General features: G+C 38.4%; 1 protein-coding gene and 1 long non-coding RNA gene across 20 annotated transcripts in view; both read right to left on the minus strand.

The window, feature by feature from the left end:
- SYNJ1 (synaptojanin 1) overlaps positions 1–13106 on the minus strand; it is an 89108-nt gene that overhangs the window by 18219 nt on the left and 57783 nt on the right. For all 19 annotated transcript variants that reach the window (XM_081799402.1, XM_006741707.3, XM_081799420.1 and 16 more), the window contains 8 exons: positions 12744–12884; positions 12257–12449; positions 11827–11985; positions 10212–10368; positions 9441–9558; positions 9125–9340; positions 5793–5871; positions 2274–2436 (listed from right to left, as the gene is read on the minus strand). In XM_081799402.1, coding sequence (XP_081655528.1) covers positions 2274–2436; positions 5793–5871; positions 9125–9340; positions 9441–9558; positions 10212–10368; positions 11827–11985; positions 12257–12449; positions 12744–12884 — 1226 coding nt within the window. The remainder of the gene's footprint in view (positions 1–2273; positions 2437–5792; positions 5872–9124; positions 9341–9440; positions 9559–10211; positions 10369–11826; positions 11986–12256; positions 12450–12743; positions 12885–13106) is intronic.
- On the minus strand, positions 7109–9107 carry LOC145716321 (uncharacterized). Its single transcript, XR_014138936.1, has 2 exons — positions 8239–9107; positions 7109–8030 (listed from the first exon to the last, which is right to left on the minus strand). It is a non-coding gene; the product is annotated as an uncharacterized LOC145716321 (long non-coding RNA).

Genomic DNA, 13106 nt, shown 5'->3' on the forward strand with positions numbered 1-13106 from the left:
TCAGGAGCTTTATCTCGAAACTTCTCAACTCTCCTGAGACTGTGGGTTGCCCTACTCCTGTAGATAACCTCAGCTTTTAACACTTCTCAGAGGAGAGAGAAGTCTGTCTGTCTGTCTGTATGTATGTATGTATGTATGTATGTATTTATTTATTTGACAGAGAGAAACACAGCGAGAGAGGGAACACAAGCAGGGGAAGTGGGAGAGGGAGAAGCAGGCTTCCCGCTGAGCCAGGAGCCTGATGTGGGGCACGATCCCAGGACCCTGGGATCATGACCTGAGCCGAAGGCAGACGCTTAACGACTGAGCCACCCAGGCGCCCCATCAGAGGAGAGAGAAGTCTTAAGATGGGACCCCCTTCCCACAACCTGCTGCCAAGCTGGAGTCTAATCCCATGGTTGCACTCGGGTTTTTGTGGTTCTGCCCCCCCCGCCCCATTTTGTCAGTGACCTGCTCTATCACCCCTTCTGCCCTGCTGGTCCCCAACATTGTCAGCCCTTACCATGGCATGAAGACCTCTTAAGCCTCTCTCATTTCAAACAGCACTCCCTGGATCCCCAATCTCCCTGGAACAACTGCCCCTCACACTCCGTAGCCCCCATCTTAGCTTCTTTAAAGAGCTGTCTATAGACACTCTCTCCACTTCTTCACCTTCTATCCACACCTCAATTTACCACCATCTGGCCTCATCGCTGCACTGAAAGTACTCTCATGAGTGTCACCAACAGCCTCCTTCACTGTTCTTAAATCCAAAGGGCAAGTTGTGGTCCCCATTTCTCCTCCTCTCCCTGTGACACAGGACTCCATTGACTATGCCTTCCTTGTTACCATTTCTTTCCTTGATTTTTAGGCCCATCTCTTGGCTCTCTGACATTGCTAGTTGTTTCTTTTCATTTTCCTTTTGTGAGCAGTTGCCTTCTGCCTGTCTTTAAAATCTGGGGTTCTCTGTTCATTCCCAGGACCAGTTTTCTCCCATCTCTATAAAGTCCTTCTGGCCAAGCTAATGACAACCCGTGACTTGAGCTGCTATCAGAGCTGCCCTGTGAGCCCAGAGCTCTCTGCGGAGCACCTGCCTCACACACCCACAGCCCACATGTGGGCCCAGCAGTCTCCCAAGACACCTCAGTTCAACATGATCCAGACCTAATTCATCTTCCACCCCACACCGCTCCCCTGCTTGATTTCTTTTCTCTCCCTTTACTCCCTCATGAGCGTACTTACAGAAGAGCTTTGAGCCTTCTCCCCCTTTGGTCCCTGCACATTCCTTCTTCCTGGCTCACCCTCTCCACCTTCCCTCATCTAATTCTCACCCAGTCTTTAGACTCTCAACTCAAATTTCAATTTCTCTGGGAAACCTTTCCCTGCTTCCCAAATCCGAGGTGGGCAACTGTCCCATGAACTACCACAGCATTGTTCATGACTGCATCTGTCACCTGACTCTCACTGCCTGCTCACTGGTAACACTGCTAAGCTAGGAGTTCTGGAAGGACAAGGATGATATCTGTTGAATTTTCAGCACCTAGTACGTACCCGGCACATCCAAGGTAGGACATAAATGTATGGACTAAGCCAACGAATGAAAAGAGAAACATGAAAGCTGGAGTTGTCTTGTACGGCGCTCAACTCTTAAATGTGTTACCTGGAATGTATGCAGCTTCACAGTATGATATATTGTCATTTTATAAACTAAGGGATGCACTGTCATGGGAAATATGCTAGAATAACACAGCACATAGCATGAGAAAGCACCTGCATTTCTTGATTACATTTAAGGAAATTATTATCCAGATAACTAGGTACTAAACGCTAAATATGAAATGGCCACATTTATATGGGTCCATTCAAATGCATGTGCTCTTAGCCTCCTTGAGAATCTTTTTAAAATTGCTTTGAAATGTATCTTCTTTTGTAATAACTACTTTGAACCCATTTCTGTTGTTAGAACACCCCACTTTGAACTTCTACTTTTCTACCTTAACTGCAACTAGTGGGACCAAACCACACACCAGAAATACCAATTTGTGCTCTTAGCACAGAAGGACATAAACTCACACTTGTAAAGATCTTAACCTTTAAATGCAAGAAGGACAAATACATTTGCAATCTGAAGTCTAGGTACAGGCAAAATAGACAAATACAATGCAAAACAAAATCCAATTAATACTGCTCTGTGTGTTGCAAGAAGATAGAGATGGATAAACTTGGAGACTAAGACTTCACTGACGGGAAAGGACACTTATCTAGAAGCACAGAAGTAAATGTGTTCCACAAACCTTCCATATCGAAATCTGCTGTGACCTCCGCATCTTCACCAAGCAGTGTGGAGCTTGTCGATGATGGCAATGCAACATTAATTTTCTCTATACTCATTTCTTCCTCCAAATTTTTGATCCAGTCTGGACTTTTTAAAGTAATAGTTACAGTCCGACCCAGTAACTAGTTGATTAAAAGAGACAGAAATTAAAAATTCATTAGCATGAAAATTATCTTGGAATAAAGCGACAGCTTTAGTTACACTATGCAATAGTCTAGGCTTAATTCAGCTAGATTCAATTTAACATATACCGAATTTTGAAGTAGCTTAAACATTCCCAATTTTCCCTTTAAAAGCCCGTGTTGCTAAATCTAAGGTCTTCTCTTCTAGGATGCACACAGATTCAGGTTTCTGTTGCTGTGGCCAGTATCTTTCCCTGGTCAGATGTAAATTCACTGACAACTTTGCTACATAATTTGATACTTCCTTTGATTCTGATCCACAGGTTAATTGTTCCTACATGAAACAATTAGAGAAGAGACGGACTGGCATTCTGCCTTTCCTGTAAATGTGAGCGGCTTTTAGACAAAAGTATAATCTGCAACAGCCAAACACATTATAATTAAGTCACGCTGTCCTGTTGATGTATTCAAAAATAGTTTCAAAAAACCTGCACACAGCCACAAGACTCCTTGGTCAAACAGAGACCGTGCACTAGAAAGACACTGTCATTTAAAACCCATACCATGTAATAAACTTGCTTTCTAAAATGTAAGCTCTCTCCTACACAGTTTCAACTTCCTTCCTTTAAAGAGCTTCTGGAGTATATAAAATAAGTGAACTTTTCTGGTATTTCCAAAGGAGCTGTGTAGCTGTGACCAACAGCTGACACCTTTGTGGGTACAGATCTTCCGTGGCTCAAAGTGCTATTGACATTAGAGTTCCTTGAAGGCACAGGATGGAGATACAAAGCTGCTGGCCTGAACGGTACAGTCGTTTTTAATAGTAATTTACTATCTACACTGAGCTTTGACGTCAGTGTCCTAAGAAACCAATAATCCTTTATTTGCTTATCAGAACAAATCAATTCCATTTCAGAACTTGGCAACAGGCTTCATAGGTCTTTAAAGAACATGCTCAAGATCATCCTTTAGGTTTGCCCCACTTAAGCTATCTAATTTTTTTTTTTTTTTAAGATTTTATTTATTTATTTGACAGAGAGAGAGAGACAGCGAGAGCAGGAACACAAGCAGGGGGAGTGGGAGAGGGAGAAGCAGGCTTCCTGCCGAGCAGGGAGCCCGATGTGGGACTCGATCCCAGGACCCTGGGATCATGACCTGAGCCGAAGGCAGACGCTTAACGACTGAGTCACCCAGGCGCCCTAAGCTATCTAATTTTCCCAGCTCCTTCCCTGGAATGCAAGAGCTCTTAATGATCTACATACGTCCTAGAAGATTTGGGGCTGAAAGAATGTTAATAACAAAGCAACAGACTAGAGGTTTGGAAATATCTAACTTTCAAAAGGACAAATTAAACATTACTATATATTTTCCATAAACATAATTTTTACAGAATTTTCAAAATATTTTTAGGGACTTAAGAGTGGGTATTTTCTAAGAGCATAACACAGATAACTAGACTTGAGGGTAAGGGACAGGGCTGAAAAGGAGGAGAAAAAATAAAATAAGGAAAATTAAACTATCAGAGAAAGACAAAAGAAATACTCAGCAAAGGAGTAAGCTAACGCCGAATTGAGAGTTGCTCTTAAATATTTATATCCTCATGGGATGAAGAGAGGCTTTAAAGAAACTAAAGCTAGAATTAAATTTAAAAATCTAATTTCCATACAGTTAAGACATAACCAAGTTACAGGATCGGCAGGTAGGAATATCTGCAGCACAAATGGAAAGGGACTGAACTTTACACCAAGGCTGCTTCAGAAGATGAATAAATACCCCAGGGAAAAATAGGCTAAGGACATACGCAGCTCATTTAGAAAGTACCAATGACCAATAAATTAAGATGACCAGCAATTAAAATCTTAACGGAAATGACATACTACTTCTGGTTTTTCAGGTTGTCAAAGTTAGAAATTACCCAGTATCGATTAGGATGTAAATATTAGGTAATCCAAGGCATAATATAATTAGATCCATACTTTCTGAGGAACAATTAGGCAACAAACATCAAATTATAATATGCCTATATTCTCTAACACAGCAAATTTACATTTAGGAATTTATCCTAAGGTCAGGAATAACAGGATAAGCACACAAAGTTATAGTGTACACAGGACTTCCCTGGAATGTTGGTTTTAATAATTAAAATTCCAACAATCTAGCTATTAATAAGAGTTTGTTAAATAAATTTATGTATTTATCCACATAACAAAATTAATGTCTGCAGACATTAAAAATGACATATTTGCTCATATAGAAAAATGTCCATGATACCGTCAAGTGAATAGGCAGTGAGAAAACAGCACTTACAACACAATCTTATTTGTGTCTGTGCACGTATGTATGTATATGTACATGTATATCCTGCTTGTGTTACTACACACACAAATGTATATATAATCTCACTGGTTTTAATATACATGCATCTATCAAGGTTAAGAGAAATTATTTTGTAATGGTTGGATTAGTGTTCTTCACTACTTCTTTCTTTATACTTTTCTGTATTTCACGATTTACTTTTGCTTGAATGTATTACTATTACATTCAGGAAAAACTAGCATATAAAACCTATTTCAAAAGCAATACATGTGTGGAAACTGTCATTTTACTCCAAGGAAACTGAAGTAATGTGACAGAAGAGTAAGCTCACGGAAGGCTTTATGAGTTTTCCACTGTTGGAGAAATTAAGTCTGGATTTTAGTCCATCCTTCTAGTGACCACATGCTTAGAAATTTAGGATCTGTCCAAAATCATTCAGAAAAAACAGACACAGCACTTTATAGAAGTAAAACTATTCCAGGCCATTGATGTAAATTTCCTCCATCAATAACATTTTAAGTCACAGGTTAGGAATACCTCCACTAATTAAAAATTTCTAAAATATTTCAGTGGGATGGATTTGTTATCTATGGGAATTATTTTACCTATACCTGAAAATGGTTATCTGGGTACCCTGATCCAAGCCAATAAAACCAGTTCCTAGGAATAAAGAGTACCTTCCTCCCTTGTTTTCTTGTAAATAAAGTATCTTCTTCATTTAATAGAAATCTTTCCTACTATGAATAAGCCAGAATATCTATCCCAATTAATAAGTTTCCATATAATAAAAATCCAGTTAGGTGATACACATGTTTTTTCTTCTTAGTGTGTTACCAATGGTTAGTATCTTTAGGGAGGACCAAAATAATTCCAAGCTGGTCAGAAACTTAGTCTAAATAATAAATATTAAAACACACCATAAGGTCTTTTATAGTCCTGCACTGGAAATACATTTAGATAATCCTGCTGCCTGTCTATAAAAACATAATCTTTGGATGCCTTTTTTCAAAATGGTTTAGAATCAACAAATGCTACCTTACCTCTTTACCATTTAGGTTCAGAACACTCAAGGCAGAGCTTCCCTCCAAAAATGTAACCCACATTTTATCTTCTACAAACCTTCAAGAAAGAGAAAAATAAGCCATAAAAAATAATCAGTATCTTATATGTAACTAGCCCAACGACTAACCCAATGACTACTGATTATCAAGGGCTTATAGAGGCCAGAAAGTAAAAAACAACAGGGAGAGCAGTAGGGCCACTGGTGACCTGGAGAGGGCACACTTCCTCTAAAAGCTTTCAAATTCAAATTTCTTTCAAATACTATGCTAATAAAGCAGTCGGACCTGTGGACCTCCATTTGTGATCCCTGCTAATCTAATCCTTCATTTCACTGATAAGGAAAAAAAAGGGCCAGAGGTTATAAGTGGCTTGTTCAAAGTGACCCTATATGGATAATGAGTTACAGGTCGCTAGAATCCAAGTCTCCCAGACCTGTAGTCCAGAACTATGTATTTTCAGGGTCTCAATGACTGCCCTGAAGCAAATTTCCTTTGACCAAGAAATAAGATAGGGAATTGTCATTAGAATATATATATCTGACTGGCCCCAAGGTACCTTAGTTTATTATGGTCCTTGTCTTTATTCACTGACAGCCATTTACTCTCTTGGGACTTCAATGGCATTTGCTATGATTCTAGGTTTGTAATTTTGAAATAAGTAACCCCCAAAAAGAAAAAAATACAAAGGACATTAGAACAAGTTCTGAATAAGATGATCACTGACACGTAATAATGTTATCGTTTAAAAAAGAGGAAAACAAAAACATTATCAGTCTTATTTACAGAACAATTTTACTCATTGAACTACTTCCAATTATATAAATCAAGATCAGGAATCCTTGCAGAGTTTTCAAAGGGCCACGCACGTGCGTGCACACACACACACACACACACACACTTAACCAAGGATTCAAAAGCATGGCTTATGGATATCAAGAGGAGAGGCTGTATTTTCTTCCTGTTTTCACCCACTAGGGTAAAAGCTTCTAGATTTTCCCCCCAACTAATAGAAGTATCTACATTTGTCCCATTTACATTTCCAGGGAATCTGTCATTTACAAATAAAAGGGTTTATAGACTTCGGTCATTCCTTAAAAGTTGTTTTATTCTAGATCAAAAGGTAATGGTCAGTTTAGCTTTACTGGTGACAGTAGTCCTCTCCTTGTTTACTTCCATGGTCTGCTTTTTCTATTCTAACTTGGTTGTCTGCAGGTATACCAACCAGAATATTCCATGTGTGGAGACAACGCATAGTTTTATAACGTTAGGGTAATACCTTGTTTTGTTACCAATACTTTTTCTTTCTTTCTTTTTTTTTTTTTAAGACTTTATTTATTTATTTGAGAGGGAGAGTGAGAGAGAGAGCACAAAGGTAGGGTGAGGGGCAGAGGGAGAAGCAGACTTCCCGCTGAGCAAAGAGCCCAAGTGGGACTAGGTCCCGGGACTCCGGGATCATGACCTGAGCCAAAGGCAGACGCCTAACCGACTGAGCCACCCAGGCACCCACCAATACTTTTTCAAATTAAGACAAGCACTTTGGGGAAAGCTTTTGGCTCTCATTTAATACCAAGTTCCTTCGAGACTGGGTTATAAAGATAGGTTGTTTTCCTGTATCAGAGTCTTTCATCCCTAATGTACACTTTGGATTCTCTAGCCCAGTGCCATAGTCTACATTGCTCATGAGGACACTTGTCTGCTACTATGCTGCCCATATTGTGCTCCTGGTAATTTGGCTTTCTGTAGTTGGCAAAGCTTACTGTCATCTGTAAACTTGGAGATTTCACTATGTACTTCCTAGTGCCTTAGGATTTTAGAAATGTTTTTTTTTAAAGCTTTGGGGTGGATCTTTGTTAAATGATTTGAAGGATATATAAATGCAATTTCGTCTCTATTTGGTCATTTACTTTCTGAAAGGACTCTAGGTTTCTTGGGCAGGCTTCTCACTCTACAGAAAGCACACCATCTTCAGTCTGTGGGGTACTCTGTTTAGTATCTAGGGAAGCCATTATACAATCCTGATCTTTCCATTGGATTACAAGTAGGAATCAAGTCTTCAATTTCTCCTCTGCTCTTCCACCACACCTCGTACAGAGATCTACCCACCAAATAGCTATAAAACATACCTAAATGAGTAGATGAAAAGCACAGAAAGGAATCAAACCTCTTCCCTATGAAATTCAAACACATACATGTCATTCAGTCTCTCAAAACTGCTGTCTACTTGGAAGAGAACATTTTTTTTTTTTTTTAAGATTTTATTTATTTACTTGAGAGAGAGAATGAGACAGAGAGAGAGCACGAGATGGGGGAGGGTCAGAGGGAGAAGCAGGCTCCCCGCCAAGCAGGGAGCCCGATGTGGGACTCGATCCCGGGACTCCAGGATCATGACATGAGCCGAAGGCAGTCGCTTAACCAACTGAGCCACCCAGGCGCCCGAGAACATTTTTTTTTAAACAAGGAAAGAAGCATCTGGTTCTGCAAAAGGCAGATGGTTAAGTCAATGACAGAAACAAAGACTGGACTGGATGACTCCTGACTGTTCATCTGGTGGTGCTGCTTCTCCATTAGTTGGAAATTAAATGTACTTAAAATTACTTAAAACATCAAATTTCTTAAACCGAGGGAGGAAAAGTCACTCTGCTTTACTCCTAACTCTCCTTACAAAAATAAAACAGTAATCGCAGCTTCATTTTGCTGTGGGGCTTTGTTATACATTAGACTGTATGGGAATCTTAAGATACCACATCTAAATGTGCACATATTTTTGTCATCAATTGTTCACATCAACTTTTATTACTCAACTTCAAACTTTCTAACCAGAGTTCAGTTTCAAAACCTATGAACTCTTTGAACAACATTTCTATAGTATGATTTTCCTATAGTTTGGAAATAAAAATACAGTTGACCCTTAAACAACACAGATTTGAACTGCAGGTGTCCGCTTATGTGGATTTTTCCTGATACAGTACAGTACTGTAAATGTTTGTTCTCTTCCTTACAATTTTAACATTTTCTTTCCTCTAGCTTACTTTATTATAAGTATGTAAGACACATAACATATAAAATATGTGTTAATTGACTGTTTACATTATCGGTAAGGCTTCCAGTCAACAGTAGACTATTAGTAGTTTTTGGGGAGTCAAACTTCTAATTGGATTTTCGACTGTATGGGAGGATCAGTGCCCCCAACTCCCACATCATTCAAGGGTCTACCATATTCATATGCTATTCAAACAATAAAAAGGTAATTTCTAATATAGAAAATATTTAGGAGTCATGAGCTGCTTTTGCACACTAAATATTTTACTCACCTTATGAGTATAACTTCACCAAAATTTGTAAACTGCTGCAGAAGCTCATCAATCAAAGCATCATCGAAAAAATTATTTTCTGGGACAGAACTTTTGATTGAGACCAAAACTGTACCATCTGGTGGACCCTGAACTGCAATTACTTCTTTATAAATGTTTTGCCTCTCTTCAGCTTCAACTTCAAATATATCTATATCAATCAGGGCAACGACAGGCCTTAAGGCATAAAGGAAGATGGATGTGTTAGACATGTTTAAGAAAAGATGTATTTCAAATAAATTTCAAGCACCATTAGAAATACCAAGACTGTTTAAACCTATGGTCGGAGGTCTTCAGCTCAGCTCTTCCGTAGTGCAGCAAAGTGCCAGGAGTCCATGTGTAGAGGATTTTGCTTCCATCTTGAAAACTAGCATTTAGAAGATCTAAATCTTCAGCTGCAGTCAGAATTAAAAACAAACAAACACACACACACACACACACACACAAAAGAGAAGCCACATGAGCATGACAGATGATGGAGGAGCCAGCTAGCTTCTTTGCTTTATAGGCTTCAGTTGCCTGAGGCTGGGATGCCTGATACACTTGTTAAGCAGCAGGAAGTCCAGATAACTTTAAGTTAGAAAGGTTTTGGTTAAATTATCATTTTATGCTTTACTTAGTAAATAATTAAGGCTTTACTTCTGAGATTACTTAAAGACCTGTGACTACCTAGTGTTTCATAAGTAATTCAACAGAAAAGGGGCAGTTCATAATATTTACAAACCAGATTAGTTATTCAAATTAAAAACCTTCATTAGCACTCCATTGAAATTCTCATAAAAATTTCATAAAAATGTTTCCCTGCTTCTCTTTATATGAAATTATGTCACTGAAAGAAAATAGACCAAAAAATTAAATTACTATAAGCAAGTCTGAGAATATTTTTTAAATTGTTTTATATTTTATTTCTTCTATTCTAGAAAACCTCGGTTGAAAGGTTTCCAAACCTGGTTGACAGCCCTCCTCCCTTGATATTTATATCATTCCCTTCTTCCTCATAAAATTTGCATGAGCTAGCTCATTTAAATGAGGAAATCCATGTCCCAACCTGATCTATCGAAAGGCCACTTCCTTCTTCTCCAGAGGACACGGTCTGTCCAGGCAGGGGTGCGGCACTTTTCACTGGTGTCATAGTCATCAGAAAACAAGTCATATTTGTATGTCGGAGCAAAGGTTACTTTTCCTTCTAAAAATCCTCTAAAAATCTAAAACAAACATATATAAAGTAAGTTATTTGAAAAAAAAAAGTTCTTTTTCATTTAGGCAAGCCATTTATTAAATGTCCATTATGTGCTGGAGATTCACACAAAATTTGTGTCCGTCAGATAAACACTTTTTTTTGTTTTGTTTTGTTTTTTTAAAGATTTTTTATTTATTTATTTGAGACAGAGAGAATGAGATACAGAGAGCATGAGAGGGAGGAGGGTCAGAGGGAGAAGCAGACTCCCTGCCGAGCAGGGAGCCCGATGTGGGACTCGATCCCGGGACTCCAGGATCATGACCTGAGCCGAAGGCAGTCGCTTAATCAACTGAGCCACCCAGGCGCCCCGGATGAACACTTTTAACTGAATGGAACAAAGGTTTAAGAAAAAATAACCTAGGACTTGTTCATGCCACTTGTTTGACCTTTGATTAAACAAAGTAAAAAAGGTGAATAAGGGAATTCTACCAGACCTTTGCACTATAAGAGATACTTAAAACTATAATGGATTTTAGAAATCCTATAGTCTTGACATCTAATTATCAAATGAGGAAGTAAGACCTAAAAAGTTAAGTGGGGCCTAAAGTGGTAGAGTATAAGTCAGATGATCACAAAGGCACCATATCAAGGGGCCTCAATCACCTCTTACTTTAAAAAAAAAAAAAAAATTTAGCCTTCCAGAATTCTGTGGTTGTAAGTTTTAAAAAATAAGTTTTAGAAAGGCAGATGATATAAGAAACAAAAGAATAAATAAATAAAGAAAGAATAAAGCAGATTACCACAGGGTCTTAAAGCCAAAAAACAGTGGCTCTGAAGACAAAGATTCTAAATTCACTATTACTGAAAAAGAAGGAACCAAAAATGTATACTCTTCCACTTGAAGGTGAATCTTACAGAGACTTTAATATACTTTTCCTCCTGGGAATTATCAAGAGTCTTCTTTTTCTTTTCGTTTTTAAAAAATTTTTTTAATAAAATGTAATTTGTGTATGTTAAACGAGAGACATGTATACTTTAATATATTTTTCCTCCTGGGAATTATTAAGAGTCTTCTTTTTCTTTTCGTTTTTTTAAAATTTTTTTAAGGAAATGGAATTCTGTATATGTTAAACGAGAGACATGTATATAAGTATAAAGAGACTCTAAGTGGGGTGCCTGGGTGGCTCAGTTCGTTAAGCGTCTGACTCGATTTTGGCTCAGGTCATGATCTCAGGGTCATAAGATCGAGCCCTGCTATAGGGCTCCACACTGAGTATGGAGCCTGCTTGGGATTCTCTCTCTCCCTTTCCCTCTGCCCACCCCCAACCTTCTCTCCCCCTCTCAAAAAAAAAAAAAAAAAAGAGAGAGAGAGAGAGACTCCAAGAGATTAAAAAAAAGGGAATATTGTGATTAAGGAAAGCATGTTTCATAACGAAAGATCCCCTTCTTCTCCATGCAAGTATCTTCTTAAATATGTATATACCTGTCCAGCATTTTTTTGATTGATAAGCTGATCTCCTGCTATAAGAGAATCCCAATTTTGCTGTCTTATCAGCTCTTTAACTTCTTCATTAGGGAGATCAATGCGATAGTTGAAGTCACCACACCAAAATACATAGTCGTGGGAAAACAGCATCCTTCCCTGAAGGCAAGGAGAAGGGATTTTAGATTCTAAACAGTCAATTTGAAAAATGTTTTACAACTATTTCTTTGCCTCAGATATGCTTGCCTTCCCCTGGGCAGGCCCTATTTATTTGACCCAAGAGTAGTAACACATGCAACATCAATTTAGGTGAACACTGTTGATGTTCCTAGGAACTATCTTAAGTTTTCAAAAACGGTTAGAGAATTTGGGGTAAATTAAAGTACACATTTCAAAGCTTCATCTTCAAGAACAAGCAGTAAGAGCCTACCATTGGAAAACTCAACTTCCGTGCTATTTCTACAAAATCTTCATTTCTTTCTTTGACTTGTGATTGCCCTGCAGCAAAGTGGCTACAGACGAAGCAGAGGCTTGTTGTATGGAATAGCATTCGTATTGCAACTGCTCCCTTATTTCCAGTGGCACCTCCCATTCCAGTCTTCACAGTATCAACTGCAACATCCCTTTAAAACAGAAGACTCTAAATCAAAGACTGGAACTTCCAATAGTTCTGTGCGTGTCAGAAATCAGGAATGTCTATGAAAGAAAGACAAAACTACAGTTTGAGGACAAGGCTGTGCAACAGTATGGTGAAACTATTAGTGACTCTTTAATTAAAAACACATTTAAAGCCAAGATTCATGAGTAAGTTTTTCTTTTTTATGAGTAAATTTTTCTCTGGAGCAACAAACATGCCAGGTCTTTTGCTTGTTACGCTATGGTAGGAATGAGCCACGGGAGATGCTCTGTTTACTGACCTGATGAAGGGAGCGTGCTGTGGTCTGATAAAAACAAACAGGCAGACGCCCACCAACTGCTCAGAGGCGAGTAGCACATACTTGTTGTCTCTGGAGATGGTCTTCTGCAGCTCCACAGCCCAGAGCTTCTGATTTGTTGTGCTAGCAGAAAATATTAAAAAGGGAATCTTTTAAAAGACCTTGACAATACAGCCTATTTTATAAGGCAATTGTAAATTATATCTTTATATCCCCAAATTTCATAAGACTACCAAACAGTCATGAAATCCACACCGACAGTGAAGTCTTTATATAGGCTGGTTTTTTTTTTCCTTTAAAAAGAAAAACCTAAAATTTAGCCAAAAGAATATCATACTTTGAAGT

This window comes from Leptonychotes weddellii, chromosome 1 (assembly GCF_054177405.1).
Source record: "Leptonychotes weddellii isolate Sample4059 chromosome 1, ASM5417740v2, whole genome shotgun sequence".
Lineage (NCBI taxonomy): Eukaryota > Metazoa > Chordata > Mammalia > Carnivora > Phocidae > Leptonychotes > Leptonychotes weddellii.